Here is a 23,480-nt window from a genome sequence, read left to right on the forward strand (position 1 = left end):
TTTGTGGGAAATTTTTTAAAAAGGTAAACTTTAAAAAAAATTTATATGTATATATTTTAGTTGTCGATGGACCTTTATTTTATTTGTTTATTTATATGTCACGCTGAGACTTGAACTCAGTGCCTCACACATGCCAAAGTTCAGTTTTTATGATAGGGTTTATTCTTAGTGTTCAGTATTCTGTGGGTTTGATAAGTATTTAATGACTTGTTTCCACCATTAAGTATCATAAAGAGTAGTTTCACTGTTCTGAAGATCTCTGTGCTCAACCTGTTCATCTCCACCCTACCCCCTACCCCTGTTCATCTCCACCCTCACCCCCTGCCATAGTAACCACTGATCTCTTTAATACCTGTCTTCATAGTTTTGCTTTTTCCATAATGTCATGTAGTTGGAATCATTCAATCTGGTTTCTTCCACTTGGTAATATGCATTTAGGTTTTCTCCATGTTTTGCTAATGCATTTCTTTATAGAGCCAAAAAATATGTCTTGCTGTACTACCATTTATTTATCCAGTCACATACTAAAGGACATTTGGGATGCTTCTAAGTATTGACAGTTAGGAGTATAGTTGTTATAAACATCAGTGTATAAGCATAAGCATTTATGACAGTATTATAAATATCAGTTAAATCCTAAGTTTTCAACTCCTGGATAAATAATACAAAATTGATGGATTTTATGGTAGGAACATGACTAATTTTGTTAAGAAACTGCCAAACTGCCTTCCACAGTAACAACCATTTTTCATTGTCAGTAGCAGTAAATAGTAGTTCCTGTTGCTCCACATCCTCACTATCATTTGGTATTGTCAGTGTTTTGAATTTTAGCATTCGAATAGATGACATTAGAATACTCCTTTAATTTATATTTGTCTAAAGACATAGGATGTGAAACATTTCTTCATACATTTATTTCTAATCTGTGTATCAACTTTGGTTAGGTGTTTATTAGGTCTTTGGCACATTTTACAACCAGATTATTTACAAGTATTATTTGTGTATTTTTGGACAAGAGTCTTGTATCAAAAAATATTTTGAAAATATTTTCTCCTTGTTTGTTTTTTCATATCCCTAACAGTATCATTTCCATCTAGATTTTCTGCTGTGTTATCTTCTAAGAGTTTTATATAGTTTTGCTTTTTACATTTAGGACTGGGATCTACTTGGAGTTAATTTTTGTAACAACTGAAAAGTCTGAATAGTTTCACATTTTTTGCAATGGAGATATGTATTTGTCCAAGTGCCATCTGTTAAATAGCAAAATATTTTTGCTCTTTTGTATCGCTTTGGTTCCTAGTCCAAGAGCACTTAGCTATGTTTACGTGGGTCTATTTCTGGCTTCTGTATTCTGATCCATTGATTAGATATGATGCTGAATGTTGTCAAGTGCTTTTTCTGCATCTGGTGATGTGAACATGTGGTTTTTCTTCGTTAGCTTGTTGATGCAATGAACTACATTAGTTGATTATCAAATTTTTAACCAATCTGCTCTATGTGGGATAAATTTCACTAGGTTGTAGTGTATTACTCTTTTTACACATTGTTGAATACAATTTGCTACTTTGTGAGGACTTTTACACCCATATTCATGAGAGATATTGGTCTAAAATTAGCTTGTAAGAAATTGGTACATTTCAGCTAGATTATCAAATTTGTGGACATAGATTTCTTAATATTCTTTTACTATCCATGGAGTCTGGAGTTATAGTCCCTCTTCCATCTCTGATTGTTGTTGTGGAGTTGGTATTTCCCTTCTCACATGTGGAACGCTAGTGTGTGCTGGTATTGGGTATTACTCTTCTCCAGGTCAATACATAGGTAAAACCTCTGCAGGCTAGACTCCAGTTCATTTTTCCTTAGGGCAGATCTTAAGAATAAAATGGTGTGACATTTTTCAGAACAGTTCCTTTCTCCCTCTCTGTATGCATGGATGGAGTTTTTCCAGCATTCACTGAGAAAACCAGGTCCCTTTCCTAGAGTAAAAACTCACAAAAGTTTTAGGTCCACACACTGATGGATAGTGGTAGAGATTTCAGCTCTCAGAGTTGCCCACCCTGAGCCTCTAGCAATTCATCAATTACAGTTATGCTTTTCCTGTGCCAGCCTGGGATCCCACAGAGGATTCTGCCTTGGGTTTCCTTCTATTTGCCTGTCTCTCCAATATGCGGGACCATGATTTGCATTGTGACCTCACTTCTGACACACCTAAGTAGTGATTTTGTTTTTTATTTTCTTGTTTTTTTTTTAATTTTTTTAACTCTTGACATGTTAAGATCAAGTGACAACTTCTAAACTTCCTCCATGCCAGACCAGAAACTGGAAGTACTGTGGGGTTCTTGTAATTGTGGATTTCATCTTTTTTTTTTTTAATTTATTTATAAGTCAATTCAGACTTTCTATTCTGGAGTCAGTTTTTTTTTCCCCCTCGTGTCTTCATACATGTATTTAAGGTAATGATATCCATCTCATTCCACCATATATAGCTTGTGACTTTCTAGGAATGTTTTTGTTTCATCTGCATTATCTCATTTGTTGAAATGTAGATTTTATAGTGTTCCCTTTAATTTTTTTTTAATTTGTGTAAGGTTAGTAGTAGTGTATCCTCCTTCATTTCTAATTTTATTTAAATCTTGTGTTTATCAATCTCATTAATTTTTTTACCAATTTTAATTTTTGTTAAATTTTTTATTTATATATGACAGAGTAATGCATTACAATTCATATTATACATATAGGGCACAAATGTTTCATATCTCTGGTTGTATACACAAAGTATATTCACACCAATTTGTTTCTTGATACATGTTTCTTTGGATAATGATGTCCAGCATATTCTACTATCATTTCTAACTACCTGCCCCTCCTTTTCCCTCCCACCCCTCTTCCCTATCTAGAATTTGTCTATTCCTCCCATGCTCCCTCTTACTACCCCACTAGGAGTCAGTCACCTTATATCAGAGAAAACATTTGGCATTTGTTTTGGGGGGATTGGCTAACTTCACTTAGCATTGTCTTCTCCAACTCCATTCATTTGCCTGCAAATGCCATGATTTTATTCTCTTTTGTTGCTGAGTAATATTCCATTGTGTATGTATGCCACGTTTTTTTTTATTCATTCATCTATTGAAGGGCATGTAGGTTAGTTCCACAGTTAAGCTATTGTGAATTGTGCTGCTATAAACATTGATGTGGCTGTGTCCCTGTAGTATCTTGTTTTTAGGGCTGTGGATGTATGTCATTGGTTGAGTGCCCTTGAGTTCAATCCCCAGCATCCCCCTCCCCACTCCGCAAAAAAAAAAAAAAAAAATTATATCATCTTAATGGATTGACCTTTATAAAATGCGCCTATTTTTTCTCTGGTAATATTATCTTAAGGTTTATTTTACTTGATATTAATGTAGCCACTCCAATACATTCTTTTTATCAATGCTGGAGACTTAACCCAGGGTCTTGCACATGCTAAACAAGCATTCTAATCTTTGGCTACTATTTGCATTATTTTATACACACACACACAGGAAAGTCCTTTTACTTTTACCTATGTGTGTATTCAAAACTAAGGTGTTTCTCTTATAAACAGCATATAATTAGGTCACATAAAGGTCTATTTGCCAGTGTCTGCCTTTTAATTGCATTTATTCTATATGCATTAATATCAATACAGATAAGGTAGAATTTACGTCTGCCTTTTTATTTCTCTGTTGTTCTGTTACTGCCTTTTCTTTCTAGTGTACCATTTTAGCTCCCTTTTTATTTCTTTTTCTATATTTGTTGGAGTCATTTTCTTATGACCATGGAATTAACTACATAACAGCTAAGTTTGGAATAATACCAATTAGTTACAGTAATAAAAGGAAAACTTGTTCCTACATCATAGAAGTAATTTTTCTTCTCATGTTGGAATTGAACCCAGGGACACTTTTCCACTGGGCTACATTTCTAGTTCTTTTTATTTTTTTAGACAGGGTCTCACTAAGTTCTCTTGAGGCTAACCTGGAACTTTTGATTCTCCTACCTCATCCTCCTGAGTAGCTAGGATTACAGGCATGCACGAGCGTGCCTTGTCAAGTTACTTTTTTATATATTGTATAAATACATTAACATAGTTTTTAAATTATTATTTTATGCAATTGTTTTTAAATAAGATAGGATAAAAAGTATTTTCAAATATGCAGACACACTGACTTTCTATTTCCTTATGTAATTGCCTTTACCAGTGTTCTTCAAGTTCTTGGATACAATTCAGGTTTCTGCCTAGTGTTATTTCCTTGCAACCTGAAGGATTCAGGATTTTTTGTAGGGCATACCTGATAACAATAAAATGTCAGTTTATTACAGTATATTTTAATTTATTAGCCATTTCTGAAGGATAGTTTTTCTAGATATAAAATCCTTTGTTTATAGTGTTTTACTGGTAGCACTTTAATTTATAAATGATACATAAAAACAAAATTTGCATATTTAAATATGATATCATTTGATGTTTGATACATTATACATCGTGCAATGGTTAAAACAGGTTAAGCAAATGTATAACCTCAAACATTTGTCATTTCTTTATGGTAAAAACATTCACAATACTTTCTACTAGTCTTTTGAGATAGATACTGTATGGTTGTTATTCATATTCACCTTACTGTGCAGTAGTAAACCAGAGCTTCTTAGTCCCATCTAAAGTTCCCTTGTGTTAATATTTAATCTGCTGCCTTTTGGTCTCTATTGTTTCTGATGGGTCATCAACTGTTGATCTTACTGTGACTACCTCATACATGAGTCTCTTGCAGCTTTTGAGATTTTCTCTTTAGTCTTGGCTTCCAGCAGTTTATACTGTTGCAGGGTTGTCTTTGAGTTTATGCTTTATAGAAATAGTTGAGCTTGTTGAACATGTTGATTAATGTTCACAAACATTGGAAATTTTTAGTCATTATTTCTCTTTTCCTTACTCTTGCTCCAACACTTTTAGGACTCCCATGATATATATGTCCCTACAGTTTAGTGTCCCACACCTCTCCAAGGCTCTGTTTCATTCTTTTATTCAATCCAAAAAAATCAAAAGCAAAAATAAATAAATATTTCATTTGATGTAGCTTCAAGATCCTTCCCTCCTCTTCCCTCCTGTTCAGATCTGCTAATTCTCTAATGAGTTTTTCACTTTATACTTTTTAGCTCCAGAATTCAATTTGTATTATATATTATTATATCAGCTTCTGTGGGGTTTTCTTCCCCATCTCTTTTATGAGACAGTATTTTTCCTTTTTTTTTTATTTTATTGCTGAGTGATATTTCATTGTGTATATATGCCCTATTTTTTTAACCATTCATCTGTTGAAGGGCATCTAGATTGGCTCCACCGTTTAGCTATTGTGAATTGTGCTGCTATAAACGTTGATGTGGCTGTGTCCCTGTAGTATGCTATTTTTAAGTTCTTTGGGTATAGACTGAGGAGAGGGATAGCTGGGTCAAATGGTGGTTCCATTCCCAATTTACCAAGAAATTTCCATACTGCTTTCCATATTGGCTGCACCAATTTGCAGTCCCACCAGCAGTATATGACTGTACCTTTTACCCCAATCCTCGCCAACTTACTGTTATTTGTCTTCATAATAGCTGCCATTCTGACTAGAGTGAGAGGAAATCTTAGAGTAGTTTTGATTTGCATTTCTCTACTTCCTAGCGATGATGAACATTTTTTCATATATTTGTTGACTACTTGTATATCGTCTTCTGAGAAGTGTCTGTTCAGGTCCTTGGCCCATTTATTGATTGGGTTCTTCGTGTTTTTTTGTGTTTGTTGTTTAACTTTTTGAGTTCTCTATATACCCTAGATATTAGTGCTCTATATAATGTGTGAGGGGTAAAAATTTGCTCCCAAGATGTAGGCTCTCTATTCACCTCACAGATTGTTTCTTTTGCTAAGAAGAAACTACAGAGCAATAGTATCAAAAACAGCCTTGTATTGGCATCAAAACAGACTGGTAGACCAATGGTACAGAATAGAGGCCACAGAGACTAACCCACAAAATTACAATTATCCTTTATTAGACAAAGGTGCCAAAAACATGCATTGGAGAAAAGATAGCCTCTTCAACAAATGGTGCTGGGAAATCCATATGCAACAAAATGAAATTAAACCCCTATCTCTCACCATGAACAAAACTCAAATCAAAATGGATCGAGGACTTAGGAATAAAACCAGAGACTCTGTGTCGAGTAGAAGAAAAAGTAGGCCCTAATCTTCATCATGTGGGATTAGGCCCCAACTTCCTTAATAAGATTCCTTTGGTGCAAAAATTAAAATCAAGAATCAATAAATGGTAGGCAACAGTGTTTTTCTACTTTCCTTTTAGTTACCGGAACACAGTTTTCTTTAGTTCTTTGCACATAGTTGAAATAGATGATATAAAGTATTGGTCTAGTGGACATCCCCAGGACATTTTAAATTTTATTCCTCAATATGACTCATACTTTGTTTCTTTGTACGTACCTTATTTGTTAAAACTGGACATTTTAGAATAATGTAACTTTGGAAATATCACTACCCTTCATCCCATGAATTAGTTCTGACTTCTGTTTATTTGCCTTATGACGGTTTTGTATTGTTTCTGTAAACCTTGTATTCTCTTTCTTGTGTAACTATGATGTCTCGGTTTGGTCAGCTTAGTAGCCAGTTAATGGTTAGACATTTTCTTAGGTGCCTAAATCCAATAAGTCAGTGTTTGCTGTAGTAGTCTTTATGTGTGGTAGGGCAGGCATTCAACACATAGCCAAGATGTTTACGACACTGTGTTACCCTTCGATTTCTGCTTGTGTAGGGTGTCAAGATTAGATGGTGATGAGGTTTGAGGCTTCCTCGGGTCTTTTGTGATCATGCAAAGAACCCTACCATGTGTGCATATGGCTTTCCATATTCCCAGGAATATATTGGAATGTTTTAAAGCTATGAACACCTAATTTTCCATGCTTTACTTTTTCTTTAAGTGCTGGAGATCAAACCCTAGGCTTTGTGAAAGCTAGGTAGGCATGCACTCTACCACTGAACTATACCTGGATCTCCAATTTTACTCGTAACCTTTTTTGGTTATCGTTATTTTTTTTTTTGCGGTTACTATGTCAGGCAATGCCAGTATTCAACAGTTGCCTCTGATTATTTTCAACAAATGCCTTCAGGTGGGAAAAATCTATTCATATTAAGTGAGCTCCACATCATATTAAATAAAGATAACCTTATTAGTGAGTTCTTCCTAGGAACTACTAAGTAGGTGAAATAATGTCAACATTCTGGGAATGGATCTTTAGAGGTTATATAACTCATTTGGTGACCTAGTGCCAGCCTGATTGATTTTCATCATGAAATTAAATGGGCTGTTTTTAAAGCTGCCTTGGGAGAATGAGAATAGGGAAGGTTCAAACACCACAAAGCTGACTCTTAGTGAAATTCTGGTGCTTTTGTTTGGTTTTGTGATGCTAGGAAACAAACTCACGGCCTCTTTCATGGTAGGTAAGCCTTCTACCACTGATTTACAGCCCCAATTCCTATTGTTTAATTAACACACTGTATATTGCTATAAGATTTTTATTAATTCCAGATTTCTGAAAAAGTTGATTATGATAAATTTTTCCAGTACTCATCTCCTTTATGGAGGAATTTTCAAAGATCCTTATTCTGACATTTTTGTGAACATATTGGAATTTCTGTTTATTTGTGTAATTTCTCCTGCATTTATTAGCTGAAATTCTAATAAATTAATAGAAATAACACTAATAAATTAAAAGAACTTTTCCTTACCAGCTGTTTGGTTGCTTAGGGTCATCAGTGACAAATTCTTAAAAATAACCTATATACATTTTATTGGAAATCACAATATATCTACATGTGCACTTTTTTACTGAGATGTCATTTTACTGGGCAGACACATGAAGTAATTATTTTTTAGAAATAAAAGTTTTTAATTCAAATCATGGGTTTATAGTATTTTTTCCCTATCTCTAGTAAAGATTATTTAATTTAAGCAATTAATTCTTTATATCACTATACACAGAGTAATGTCAAAATAATATTAATACTCATAAGACTACTTAAGTCCCGTTTTCTAGGTTGTTTTATTGTTTATACTTTGGATTGTTTGTTTACTGTTATTAAAATATATCTGACCCGGGCTGTTACAATTGTAATAGTATGCTTTTAGCTAAACACTCTAAAGCACTCAAATTCCCATCAGTGGTAGATTTAGCTAATTTGTGGCATATTTACAAAATGGAATATGGTATTCAATGAAAACTAAGTACAACTACATGCAACAGTGTGATAGAATAATTCACCCATAAATTGTGTTTTAAAGTGAATTGAGATTATTCTGTTATGGGTGTGATTATACCTCAGGTTAATAGTTATTAGACTTATTTTCAAATTCATTTTGTATATACACATCCAGATTATGAGATTGGCAACCTAGGTAATGCTGTTCATTGTCTTGAACTTGGTCCTTTAATTTTTTAGGAGAACCTGTGCCTGTCAGGGGCTAGATCCAAAGACCTGTGGTGCCTCCTTTTCTTTTGGTTGTTCATGGAGTATGTATTATAATGGATGCAAGTTTGCCAGAAGCAAGATTCCAAGGAAATTTAAGCTACTTGGGGATGATCCAAAAGAGGTTGGTTTATTTCCTGATTATAAACTATTCATTCTAGGAAATTGATGAGCATGGGTAAAGTAAATTGTGATATATATTGTTATAGTCTCATTAGCAAAGGGAATTTCATCTCAGGTAAGTCAAATGAACCTTGATTTCTTGTTGAAATTAAAATTTAATTTCTAATTAAAAGATTAGAAAACCCTCAATATGTTTAGCATTTGAATATGAAAAAAAGTTTTCCTTTCACTTCCTCTACCTTATCTTTCAGATTTTAAAGACAATTAAAATACACACTTATATAATAGATGCCTTTTAAACACCAGAGGGGTTGTTCTTATAATTTAAAAGTTTTATTTGAATATATAGTAAGTGAACATAAAATTCAATCATGGTATATTTTTCAAACAGTCATGTATTCAATAGTATAATGTTTAAGCATGCTGGGCATCCTCTTTTGTTTGATAAGAGGAGAAAGTGTTTAGTACACTTGATAAAAAGTAGCAATTTTCCACTCTGAAAGTTTTTCATGGCTAGTTCATACAGGTTTATCACTTTAAGCAATTTGCATGTCAACCCAATCCAGAAGATGCCTGGGAAACCCCCTCCTCTCAAGCTCTGCACAGAAACTGCCCACCTTCTAAAGTTCACCTCTCTGTCAAGTGTCTATATCTCTCTGTCGCTCCCTGTTTCTTTCTCTCCCTCCCCCCCCCCCCACAATGCCCCTCACAATAATCTGAAATGAGAACTTCTAGGTTTGAATGAAATAACCAAGTATTATCACCTACCATTTTTAAAAGCATATTATTTGGAAAATCTGTTCTTCATGAACTTGGATGGTAGGATTATAAGTTAGCATTTCCTTTGTCAAGTAAACTTTGTCAGCTTTTTCATAGAAAACACATTCTAATTCTGAGAATTTTATCCACAATTGAAGTTCTCAGTACTTTTATTTCTTTGGAGCAAAGCTTGACTTGCTCTTTATAAACACTATAAAATAGAGATTGAGAATAGACAAAGTAAACCAAACAAATCCTTTCAATAAATAATTGGAGGATGACTGTGGAAATGTGACCCCATTATAATATCTGGCTTCCTTAACCTACCCTCCCCCCCACAGCATAGGGTAGCATAGCATATGTAAAACATCAACTATCTACATGCCTACTAGAAATTCAGTTAATATAACAAAAAAATCCAAATAGCTACTTATTTCATAGCACAAAAATAGGTGATGTTGGATGTGTCCATACTTTAAGATGATTTAGTTATTTGATAAGAAAGGCACCAATCATTGTTTTGTGTCCAGTATTTGGGGCAATAATATAACTAATAGCATTCTTATGTGTAGAGAATAGATTTAGAATTTAATGTCAAATGGTTTATTTTATACAGGAAGAGAAACTAGAGGCTTATTTTCAAAACCTGTCAACTCTTATCGCACCAATATACAAGCAACTTGCACCTGATGCGTATAATAATCAGGTAAGTATAAACAGTTATTGGCAATGATTTTAACTGCCTAGTTATTATTGATCCACTTAAATCTAAAAATATTCTTAAAGAAATAGCTTTCCCTTATTTTTCTTTTTTCCTTCTTGGAAGTGCTGCAGTATTCTGTTTCTGATATGATCCAAAAGAGTTGTGATTTTCTAAACTTTAAAAACAATGAGATTTTAAGCCTCACAACTGTTCTATCTACTAACCTTGTTTTCACATGACTAATTTTGCTTCTTTAAGCAGAGTTTTGTGATTACATCAAAATTATGTGACCTCAATTAATCATACATTAACTATTTTCACAGAAACACTTGAAATAGGAAGCTATGAATATAATGTATTGTACACTTTCAGATTACTCCCAGAAGTAGAGATGTAGTGTTATATATGTCTAATATATATATATATATGTCCAGATATGTTAGATTTTGCCATATTTTCTTCTTCTGTTTGGCCTTGGCTCCATAAACCATGGGTTGGCTGGGGTGGAGGGTGGCCTATTTTGTATGCTAGGCTACAGTAGTAAGACAACTAAGTGATTTGTTCAAAAATTTCTCATTACTTAAGCAAAAGGGTGTAAAAGGCTCTGTGGTTTCAATAACAACATCAACAATAGAAATCAAACAGTGGGTATTCACTGGGGACATAAAGATAAGCAGTGCCTTTTAAGGGAGATGAAGACATATGAAATAGCAACTGGAGGATGAAATAACAGAAACAATAGGGCTATGAACATTTCTGAGGGAATAAAAAGTATAAATATAATGTCCTTGAATGCCTAACAGAGGTCTTTAGACCCAATTCTAGAAGTAACCATTGAGGTGTTTCGAGGATGTGTTGGATATGAGGGGGAAGGACATAGTTTGTCATTTTAAAAAGATCATTCAACAAGACAAATTATGTTTCTGATATGGAAACTTGGATTGGTGTAAGTTTAGAGAGAAAAAGAAGCTATTGTAATTGGTCAAGAGATTTTTAAGGTCTTAAACAAATATAATTTCTCATTCTTTGTGAGAACAAGCAACAGAATTTGGAGAGATGGTCTTATTAACTGGTACCAAAAATTAGTGAGGAGTAGTATGTTTTGTTAAGAGAAGGGAAGATGATTAAATTTTACTTTACACGATTGGTTTGACATACTTCTAGGTTAATTAAAGAATCAGAAGAAAAATCTAGGCTAGCATTGGTGATTTGGGCTTTAGGAAAATGTAGGAAGGAGATGAAGTATTTTAATATGTAAGAATGAAAGAAATTTTTCAGAGTAGATATTATCAAGAGGAGAAAGGGTTGATGGAATTCTAGAACATATTTTTATGCCACAGTAATTGTACATATTTATGAGGTATAGTGACACTTCAATATGCATATAATGTGTATTGATCACAATATAAGAAATAACTATTATATTTTTCTGTTGGAAACATTCAAAATCCTCTCTTCTGGCTGTTTTGGGGTATTTAATTAATTATTGTCATCATTGTTATCCTATCATGTTAAAGAACATATGGTTACTGCACCCCTATGCCCACTGTCCATTCCCTCCCTCTTTCCCTCCCCTACACCTTCCCCAGGCCCTAGTTACCATGCTTCTTTTCTCTACTTCTTTTGAGATCAGCTTTTTTATCTTCCACATATGTGTAAACATGTGGTGTTTGTCTTTCTGTGTCTGACTTATTTCATTTAGCATGGCCCTCCCGTTCCATCTATTTTGTTGCAAATGACACAATTATTCTTTTAATATCTGAATAATATTCCCTTCTATATTTACATTACAGTTTATCTGTTTCTTCACCAGTGGACACCCAGGTTGATTCCATATCTTGGCTATTATGAATAGTGTTCAAACAAACATGAGAGTGCAGATTTTAATTTCTTTGTGTATGTATACGTGTAGTAGGATTGCTGGATTGTAGGGCGGTTTTATTTCTGATATTTCAAGGAATCTTCATAGTATTTTCTATAATGGTTGTACTAATCTCCATTTTCACCCATAATGTTTGAGAGGTCTCCTCTTTCCACATATTCACTATGTTAATTTTTGTGTTTTTGACAACTGGTGTGAGATATCTCATTGTGGTTTTGTTTTTGCATTTTCCTTATGATCATCAATGTTGAATATTTTCTCATGTGTAGGCCATTTGTTTAACTTTCTTGTTAAATGTCTATTCAGGTCATTTGCCCATTTTACAATTTTTTAATCAGATTTTTAATTTTCGTATTTCTTAATTTCCTTTAGAAATTAATCACATGAATAGCTTATAAATATTTCCTCCATTCCACAGTTTGTCCTTTCACTTTGATCTATAGAACTTTTTAGGTTGTAATCCCTGTCAATTTTTGCTTTTGTTATTTGTGCTATTAGGATCCTACCAAAAATGATCTTTGTCAAGACCAAAATTCTGAAACGTTTTGAACCCTATATTTTCCTCTAGTAGATTCATAGTTTTAGGCCTTAAATTCAAGTCTTTGGTCCAATCTATTTATGCAAGCAACCATACTGCTCTGGTTACTCTAGCTTTGTACTATGTTTTCAGGTCAGGTACTATATATAACATCTTTAGCTTTGTTATTTTTGCCCTGGATTTGTTTTTTCTATTCAGGATCTATTGGGCTACAAATATTAGGCATGTTTTTTTCTGCTTATCTGAAGAGCATATTGGTATATTGATAAGGATTAAATCAAATCTAGATTCCTTCAGAAAGTATGAACTACTTGTTGGGATGCAGCTCTTAGGCAAGGCTGGTTTGTTCACAGCTCTGGGCACTGGATCTGGCTCTGGGTATGGAGCTCCTGTGTGTCATGTCAGGGTAAAGCCATCACTGTGGGCACAGGTGGGTATGGCGTGTCTGGTAGTACAGTGATTGGTTGTCGGTTTCTGGGGGGTGCATCAGTGTCTTTTGAGGGGCTCCAGGGGACAAACTACTCAGATGTCTGCCAAGCTCCTTTCAGAGTTGGAGGATGGGTCATATAACGCTTTTGATGGACACTGCAGGCGTTTCCCATGTTACAGGCAGGTGAATGCAGCCATGTGGTAACTCAGCTCCCCAGACTGAGCCACAGGCTTCTCCAGCAGCAAATGCTTCAGCTATCCATGTGAGTGGGGATTGCTGGGGATCTTCGGCCTTTCCCAACCAACTGAAGTTCCTCTTGGTTCAGTGTTGATGTCTAAGATGTGACAGGTGCTATACACTTAGTTTCCTTCTTTTTAAGACCATCATGTGTATCTCCATGCTGCACAATATCTCTGATGCATCCCTACTGTCCTCTGATACTTTGCGTCAAACATGCCAACAAAATAGCTTTTTTTTTTTACCCCTTGGTTTGGACCTTTGTTGTGAAGGGAAGTGCACCAGCCACTTAGTGATGTCACCCATCCACAGTTTAGTTTTAAGTGGAGGAAGAGAAGCCAGTCAAGTAAGAGCTGGGGGAGGGTTGGAGAAATGGAGTGGGGGATGGTTAAAGATTAAAGGGAAAGAGGGAACCTGATAGAGGAAAGCTGGAGGTGGTGAGAAGGTGTCAGCAGAGAATACAGTAGCTAATAACTAATGTTTTCAAGTGCATGATACTTTTTAAGATGCTAACGTGTTTAGTCTATATAGCAAAAACAGACGTTAGACTAACCCTAAATAGTTATTTTATGTACAACATTGCTTTTATAAATTGTGCAAATACTTCTGAAAATTATTTTAAAATGCCATTAAAAAATATTGGGGGCAATGCTGTTATTTTACAACTTTATTTATTTTAATCAGTATCACAGAAAAACATAAGGAATGCTTTGGTACTTTTGTAAAAGTTTAATGCTGGGTAAGAGATAATAAATTAAGCTATAAAAAAAAGAAAATGAATTCAGTCTGCTGCTAGATTTAAAGTTCGGACATGTTCTAGTGAATGAATTTTTTTATAGGTGTTATTAATCAAGTGGCTTTTCTTGGGAGAAAGGAACAGAATAACAAAGCATTGTTCTTTTTTATACCCTTGATTCTTATTACAGACTGTCTCATACCCACTTGGTTTTCTTAAGCATTTATATTCTACCATATTACATTTTGTTTTGGAGAATTTTAAGTTGTTTTATTTATTCCCTGAACCTGGAATGTACAGAATATTTTTGACATTACAACAAAATCTTAATTCCTAAGATATGGGAGTGTATGTATAGATGCAATGCATATTTAAATTAAGGCAATTAATGGTTGTGAATGGATAAGGTGTTTTATTTCACATGGTAGGTACTGTTGGCAATGTTCATCAATGTCAATAGTTATGTGATCTTTTTACACAGTATTGTGTGAAGGTCATTTGATGTTATGGGTTTCATAAAACTTACCATGTGATCTTTACCACTTTTCTCTAGATGACTTATCTTCATGTCTCACATCTAAACGTTCTTCCTTGATTTCATAGTTTTATTGTACAGGGAAGCTTTATTGAATCACCACAGAATTTATTCTTTCAGGTTCATTTAATTAATGCCTGGATTTTATCAATTTAAATTAATTTTTTAACCTATGATAGATAACCTTTGTTCTATCTCTGTCTTACAAGTAAACTCGAAACAGATTCAACTCTCTAAATTGTACTATTTTCATCATTTATAGATATTGTATGATCTTGGTTATGCTTTTCAGTATAACATAATGGCACTTTCAGTATGTGGCTAGTGTCTATTAAAGGGTTGCTATATGCCAAGTGCAAGTATTTGTTATTACAATTTAGCTATGTATGATTAGTACCTGCCAATTAGACAGCATAACCTGAGACCATCAGAAAGCTGGGCACTTAGAACTATTTTCCAGAAATGGAGGTAAATTTCTAGTAATCCACATAAAAATAAGCTATATTTACCCAATGGCAGATAATAATCCATCAAATACTTTATCATCATCTTGTCATGAAGAATCTTGATGAAGTGGCTTTCATTCAGGATTTATAGTATGACAGAGGAGAAAGTTTCCTTGAGAAGAGCTCCAAAGAATGGTGCTCTAGTATTCACTTGAGTCTTGAGCAGAACTTATATGTCGAGAAACTACCAAAGTTGGGGACAAGTACCTTCAAAAAGAGCAGGCAGAAAAATCTTTTGATCTCATTAATAGTTCTTGTTCATACCTGCCAGAAAGAATACTCAAATTGTATTCATGTGATTTGGTTGTTCTGAGTCCATCTATAAATGTTTAAGGTCATGATTCAAAGTAATCAATAGCAGTTCAGGAGAAAAAAATATTTTTAAAAAAAAAATGCAAGAACCAACAGTAAAATTTCCAGCATCCATTCAAAAATTAAAAAGATAAAGAAAACATAACCAACAGTGAAAGAGACAGTAATTAACCAATAGAAATAGTCTCAGATTTAAAAAAGGACTAGAGATGTGACCCTGTGGTCAAACACCCCTGGGTTCAATGCCTGATTAAAAAAAAAAAAAAGTATTAACATCAAACTAGGAAAAAGAAATTCTTAAAGAAAATAAATGCACAATATAATCAATTTGCTTAATTAGTGATATTGAAAAAATTTTAAAAAGTTACATATAATGGAAAAAGTGATAAGACATGAGACTTTGTCCAAATGATGCAAGATAGATGAATATTTAAAGTACTTAAAAAAAATACTGACCTGGAAATCTATAACCAGCACAAACAACTCTCAGAGGTAGAGAAAACATTTTTTTTTTTCATACATATAAAAGCTGAAAAAAAAATCAGCACTAGCAAACTATCATTTAAATATGTTAAATCCTTCAACAGAAAGAAAACAAAATAGAAATACACATCTACCAAAAAGGAATGAAAGGTATTAGAAATGCTAAACATGTGAAAAAAGAACTTTTTCTTAACTTAAAAATATCTTCATAACTTGCTATTTTAAAGTATTCACAACCTATATTGAATTCACAAATTTACAGAAGCAGCACAGAATCTTGGAATTGGTAGTTTATTATACTATTTATTATGCAGCTTGGTAAATTACTTGACCATAGACTGTCATAAGTGAAAAAAGTATGGTCCAGGGCTGGGGTTGTGGTTCAGTAGTAGAGCATTTGCCTATCCTGTGTGAGGCACTGGGTTCAATCCCTAGCACCACATAAAAAATAAATATATAAAGGTATGTGTATGAGAGAGAGAGAGAGAATAAGACATTGAAAACAAATAGCAAGATGGTATATAAAACCAACCATATTAATAACCTTTCTTAATGTAAATGCTTTTAGCACCCCTATTTAAAAGGTAAAGCTGAGGAAGCCACTTTAAATATAAAATTAAAAGGATGGTAAAAATACACCATGTTAACATTAATTAAAACTGATGGAGTAAAACAAATAGATAAAGTGGATTTCAAAGCCAAGAATAATTCAAGGAAAAAGAATATTATTTAATAATAATAAAAGGGTCAGTTCATCAAAAGCATAATTTCAAATACTTACATGCTAATAACAGCTTCAAAATTTACATTAAAAAATTAAGAGAGCTAACAAAAGAAATAGAAAAAACAAATAGATTTGGATATATATCTCTCTCAACAACTAGTAGAAAAAAAAGTTTAAAGAAAAGCATGAAAGGAACAGAAGACAAACTCTTTATCAACTTGACCCAGTACCATGTATAGAGCTCCAACCTCAAATCAGAATTGATATTTTATATTAGCCTTTCCAGGTAGACCATATTCTGGTTTATAAAACAGTTATCAATAGATTTTTCTAATATTTCTTTTTTAGTTGTTAATGAATCTTTTGTTTATTTATATGTAGTGCTGAGGATTGAACCCAGGGCCTCACACATGCCTACCACTGAGTCACAACTCTAGCCCATCAATAGATTTTAATGTCTCAGATATGTTCTCTGACTACAGTGAAGTAAAATGAAAATCTGTACCAGAAGTATATCCACAAAAATGCCTAAATGTCTAGAAACTGAGCAGCATGATTCCAAAGAACATGGGCCCAAAGAATACCACAGATATTGGAAAACAAAATGTTTTGAATGGAATGAAAATGAAGAAATTATACTGAAATTTGTGGGATACAACTCTAAAGACTTACTTAGATATTTATGGCATTGAACACATACTAGAAAAAAAATGTAAACTATCAAGTCAATCTACACATCTACCCTAGGAAACTTTTTAGCCCTAAAAGAAGGGGAAAAAATGAGAAATTTGTAATATAAAATACAAAATAAATAAATAAAAACCTAGAATCTGAGAAACAAAGAACTTTGAAACAATTTGACTACCCCCGCCCCCCAAATAAAATATGGAATAAATTACCAGTATCAATAATTGGAGAACTGGACATTTAGATCAGAGGTGAAGAGCTTGCCAAGCATGCAAGAGTTCCTGGGTTTGATCCCCAACACTGGGTGGGGGAGTTGGGAAGACAGTTGGAGAGCAAAGATCCTTAAACATTAAAAGAAGAAATATTAGCAAAACCATACTGATAAATCGAGCAAATTATATGAAAAAGTCCTTTAATGACATAAATTTTGAAACATTAAAAAAGGGGGCACCATGAAACTTTGAATAGTCATAGATTATTAAGTAGGTTTAAATTGTAGTTAAAAGCCTTCCCACAAAGAAAACACTAGACCTCAAAGTCTACTTGGCAAAATTAACCTGGTATTTAAGGAGGAAACGATGCCAATTCTACAGAAACTAGAAAAGATGTAAACACTTCCCAACTCACTCTGTGAAGCTAAAAATATGAATAGAACTAGACAAGGGAATTAAAAAAAAAAGTTATGGTTCAGTGCTTTTACAAATATTAATGTAAAAGTTCCTAAATTTTAGTCAATGGGGTCAAATGGTATATAAAAGAGATAATAAGGCCAGATGTGGTGACTCATGCCTGTAATTCCAGCTACTCAGCAGGCTCAGGCAGGAGGATTGCAAGTTAGAGACCAGCCGAGGTGTTGAGTTCAGTTCCTATTGGGGGGGAGGGGTGGCAGAAGAAGCATTTGACAATACTAAACATTCATAGATGGGATCTTTTTCTACCTTAAAATGGAGCATGGATTAAAAAAGCCACAGCAGCTAATATTATGCGTCATAATATCTAAGTGCTACAAATATCTCTAAATGTGTTATAGTTTCATCCTACAAATTTCAAGTATGAAAGATTGCTGTCCTCTAATATTAGGAATAAGAAAACATATTTATCGTTTCTTTTTAATATAAGCTGGAAATTTTAGACAGTACCATAAAGCAGGAGATAGAAATCAAAAGCATACAGATAAGAAGAAATAAAACTGTACTTATTTACACATGGTCATCTTATATACTGAGAATGTCTCAATCTACAGAATACTCCTACAACTTAGAAATTCAGCCAAGTTGTAGAATGCAAAAATTTTTTGTTTACTAGTAATCATTAAAAATAGATGTAAAAATAATCAGTAACAATCAATTGTATCAAGAATATTAAATCCTTAGGCATAAATTTGACAAAAATTTCTAAGATCTGTGTATTGAAAACTACAAAAAAATTACAGAGATAAATTTTATAAAAGACCTAAATAACTGGAAAGATATACCCTGTTCATAGAAAACAAGAGCAAATATTGTCAAGATCTTAGTTCTCCCCGAACTAATGGGTTCAATACATGACCTATCAAAATTTGAGGGCTTTTTGAAGGAATTGACTGTTGTTTATTCATGTGTGTATGAGCAAACAAAACACAATTTTAATATGTATCCTGCTTGATTTCAGGATTTATTAAAAATCTATACTTAGTAGTATTAAAAACAGTTTGATATTGGCACGTGTGCACACACCCACGCCATTATATACCAGCAGGTTAGAACTGCAAGAGTTTAAGAGTAGGCCCACTACTGTGTAGGGGCAGAAAGCAGATCAATTATTATCTGCAAACAAAACAGGAGGCGTAACTTCCAGAGGGGCATGAAGAAATTTGGGACTAATGCGTATGTACCTTTTATATAGCAATGATTATGTGAATGTATGCATATATTGAACATTATCAAATTATACCTTATATATGCTTCTTAAGATATGCTTAGTGGTAGAATGCTTGCCTGGTATGTAGGAAGCCCTGTGTTCAGTTCCCATCATGATCCCCAGCATGCCAAAAACAAATGGTATGTTGATCATACCCTAATAACACCATAAAATAAAAACGTTATGTCTAGGTATTTGTTCTGTTTTGAGTCATTCCATTTTATTTCTGGATGTAAGGTACAAAACATTTTTAAATATCTAAATAACCTAAATACTAAGGAATGTTTTCATCTAAGAGTAAAACTAAGTATTTCTCCATGCACAATACACACTTTTATTTTTTTCAGATTGAATATGAACACAGAGCTCCAGAGTGCCGTCTGGGTCTGAAGGAAGGCCGTCCATTCTCAGGGGTCACCGCATGTTTGGATTTCTGTGCTCACGCCCATAGAGATTTGCACAACATGCAGAATGGCAGCACAGTGGTAAGTATTGCTGAGATCCCCTTAGCAGCACCTCTTGTTAAAGTGGAGTATGCTGGTAGCACTTGGTCAGCAGAGTATGTTCTCCGTAGGTGTTTTCATGAAGTACAATTGCAGGGTACGCTTTGGCATAATTAGCACTCTCAGAACAGATTGGCACATTAGTGGAAAGCCATTGGCAGGCACGTGAGAATTTTAGAAATCTTCATGCTGATTTAAACCATGTCTATACACTGCCATTTCCAATTAGCCACCAAGACAATATTTTCAAAATTCAATTTCAGTTACCTGGTATGTAAGATAAATCTTGGTGGGCCAAGGTACTAGTTCACATCACAGAGAGAAGTACAGATTAAAAAGACATCATCATTGTCAAAATGTCTACTATCCCACATTCAAGAGTGTGGAAGAGCTCATTATTACTACATATTCCAGTGTGTGGGATTACTAGGTCTTGTTTCTGGAGACTGTGATAAGGGGAAGGCATGGATAAGGTCTTCAGGCACAGCAGTGCTCCATACTGACAAAGTCCCATATTTTGCCTCACCTCTAAAAGGTCAATCCAAGGTGCAAGTAAACAGGTGCTGGGGGACAGGAGGGAATTCAGGTGAAGAAATCAAAGTTATTAATTAATCTACCTTTTAAAAATAATTAATTAATTAATTAATCTACCTAATGTACCATTTACATGGTTTTGGGTATAATTAAGGATGATGACCAGTGAGATTTCAGACGAAAAGTAGATGACAGGCATTGAAGTTCTTTTTAGGGTGGAAAAAAGCACATAGCTAAGTAGTAGATGATAACTGAAATAATTTGAAGAAGCTGGTGCAATGTTTTTGTTGAGCAGAAAACTATAGGTTTAGTAGTCTATAAGGGCAAAGATGGTCAGTATTTTAGACTCTACAGGTCACATCTGTTACACTCTTTATTTCAAAGGATACTTTTACTTAACCCTTTGAAAATGTAAAAGCTGTTCTTAGTTTGCTAGTCATCTAAAAACCTGCTGCAAAGCAGATTAACCACAGGCCCTAATTTTCTGAGTATTGACCCAGAAGAATAAACACAAGGCCTGCGAACCACCCTAACATCTAAAATCATCATTCATCATGCGTTGAGAATCTGCTTGTTAGTAAGTGCTGCTGTAGTAGGTCCTGAAGGTAGCCATGTTGCATTCCAGCAGGGCGAGGGATCGCGAAGTCAAGAAGGATGCTTAGAATCCAAGGGGATTTGCCTCTGATAAATCACAGGATATAGGAGATGAAACAGAAAGAAGCACCAGATAAAAACTGAGTAAGGATTCAATATGTGTGACAAAAAAGTAACAAGGTGCTTAGATATGAATTTGGAAAAGCTCAATGTACCATCTCATGTTACAGGTATTTATAAAGAGCAGGCTGTTAGGATCACATTCCTTTCAGGGGTATCTTCCAGTGATTTCATACTACCTTGTCCTTCCATTGTTATTTTCTCCATTGATAGAAAACACTAAATACCTTAAAAAAAAAAAAAAAACTAGTATTTTTAAAACAGATAATCTTTCCTCAAAACCAAATGATGATGACTAACAACAACAAAAAAAATACCATCCCAATAATCAAAGGAAAAGAGGCAGCTTTTGTTTTCTTTTTCCTCTTCGGAGTACTCACTTTTATGTGGTAATATTTCAGAAAAACAGGGAGGAAAAAGAAACAATAAGTTAGGTTTGACAGAGTACAGAGGAAAGAAAAGTGTTATGTGGCACGTAATCTCTACCGGCCAAATCTTTAACTTTTCATTATTTAAATCTCACCTAGATATTTTGAAGACATTTTTTTAACACAGTGGATTTCTTAAACAGAGTTAGGAATTGGGTATGAGAAAAGATATGAAATTTCTTTGGGTACAAAAGTATAAGATGAGGCAACTGTGCTCCTACCAACATCAGAGTAGGGCGTTAGGTAGGAACAGCTTTTAGACTTTTGAAAGAAACTTCATCTCTATCCCCTCTTTTTTGAAGTACGGGAAGCAAATTACTTCATTTTATTTGGTGGGATGGCACTGCTTCATAACAGAAACAAGGGTTTATGGCAATGTGCATGTCCCTGATGAGCACAGATCTACATATTGAGGCGCGCGCACACACACACACACACACACACACACACACACTTTTCTCTGGGACCTAGAACTGAGGCTGTAATGTCTTTCTCCTACCAGGTCTGCACGCTCACTAGAGAAGACAATCGACAAATTGGAGTACATCCTGAGGATGAACAGCTCCACGTATTGCCTTTATATAAAATCTCTGATATAGATGAGTTTGGGAGTGTAGAAGGTCAGGAGGAGAAAAAACGAAGTGGTGCCATTCAGGTACTGAGTTCTTTTCGGCGGAAGGTCAGGATGTTAGCAGAGCCGGTCAAGACTTGCCGACAGAGGAAACTGGAAGCCAAGAAAGCTGCTGCCGAAAAGCTTTCCTCTCTGGAGAACAACTCGAATAAGAATGAAAAGGAAAAGGTGGCCTCATCACGCACAAAACACACAGAAAGTACAAACCAGACGAAGCAGTTGACAGGTAAGCTTAATTAGAAGTTTTGTGGGTATCTGTTCTGTGTGATACTTGGATTAAACATGGACCTTGTCAGTTGGGAATGTTATCCCTCATGGTCCTGTTTCCCTACCAGAATCATTCCTGAAGTATTCAGGGGCAGGCTTTACTCATGGAAATGGCAGGGAGTTGCCATCAAGCCCCCCCCCCCTTGATAAGATTTTATTCTACAATAAACAGCAAAATTTTGTTTTGTTTTGTTTTGTTTCCCCAATAGTGATATGGTAAAATTCAAGTTGCTTGACCAGTAGCCAGTAGCCAACTTAGAATGTTTGGAGATAGGTATCACAAACCAAGACTGAGGTAACAAGACCTTAAATTTTAGTGGTAGCAGCAAAAATGATGCAAGGCAATTCTTCTAAAATGGGGGGGAGGTGTTAGATACATTAGGGACAAACCATTGGAATGAAGGACAAGAAAAATTTAAGGAATGACTTAAAACTACTTATTAAAATAGGCTTGAAGATATGATTAAGAGAGAAATTAATACTTTTCCTTAGCCATAGTGAGTCTGGTTTAGTTGGGGTCCTACATGTAACTGTTCTAAAAAAAACTTTGCCATCAGAAGAGGTTACATGAATAGTAATAGCAATAGAGGATTATTCATCAATACTAAGTGGATACTTTCTTTCCGTAGCCCCTTGCTTCATGTCTATAGTTTGTACAATAAAAATTCCAAATTTTGGAAATGGTATTGGTCTGGCCATTAATAATAGCAACCAAACAAAAATGTCTTAAATTTAGTGTAGCAGTTTGCTTAGAACCACTATCTTTGCTTCATAAAGTCAAATTTCCCTAGTGATTCATTTCCAAGTCCAGAGAAACTATTTATAACACTATGCTAAAGATGCTTAATAACTGTTTCTTGATTGGTTAATTTACATGAAAAACTCAATTTTGTTTACTACCTGATATCTCCTTTAGGTTAATTGTAAAATATAACCAGATAAAACTTTGTCTCTGGTTCTTTCTGCTTTTTGCAGATAATAATAGGTCAGCTCTCAAAAGTATCACTGCAGTCCCATTTATTTGTCAACTTAGATGACTTTTGTAGAATAAGGTCCTAAAACAGAAGTATGACTTAAAAGTTTCACTTACAAAGCTGAAAGTTCATTAAAGTATTATTTACCATGATACAAATTTCCTTTCTGGAATACCTACCTACTCATGGAGTAGGGCTGGCCAATTATATAAGATACTTTTTACGTTTGAACGAATGTCATTGTTTGTCTCCTAAGATTGATAAATCTTCTAAAACAAATTTTATTTTAATAACATACAAATTCTAGTGCATACTAGGCAATGTGAAGAAAGAAGTAAAATAAGACAT

At 34.3% G+C, this 23,480-nt stretch overlaps 1 protein-coding gene across 2 annotated transcripts in view; it reads left to right on the top strand.

Annotated features, from left to right (window-relative positions):
- Positions 1–23,480, top strand: part of Tet2 (tet methylcytosine dioxygenase 2) — a 127,707-nt gene that overhangs the window by 98,985 nt on the left and 5,242 nt on the right. For both annotated transcript variants that reach the window (XM_048813684.1, XM_015484613.2), the window contains exons 7-10: positions 8,501–8,651; positions 10,026–10,115; positions 19,429–19,566; positions 21,763–22,117. In XM_048813684.1, coding sequence (XP_048669641.1) covers positions 8,501–8,651; positions 10,026–10,115; positions 19,429–19,566; positions 21,763–22,117 — 734 coding nt within the window. The remainder of the gene's footprint in view (positions 1–8,500; positions 8,652–10,025; positions 10,116–19,428; positions 19,567–21,762; positions 22,118–23,480) is intronic.

Source organism: Marmota marmota, unplaced genomic scaffold (genome assembly GCF_001458135.2).
Source record: "Marmota marmota marmota unplaced genomic scaffold, marMar, whole genome shotgun sequence".
Classification (NCBI taxonomy): domain Eukaryota; kingdom Metazoa; phylum Chordata; class Mammalia; order Rodentia; family Sciuridae; genus Marmota; species Marmota marmota.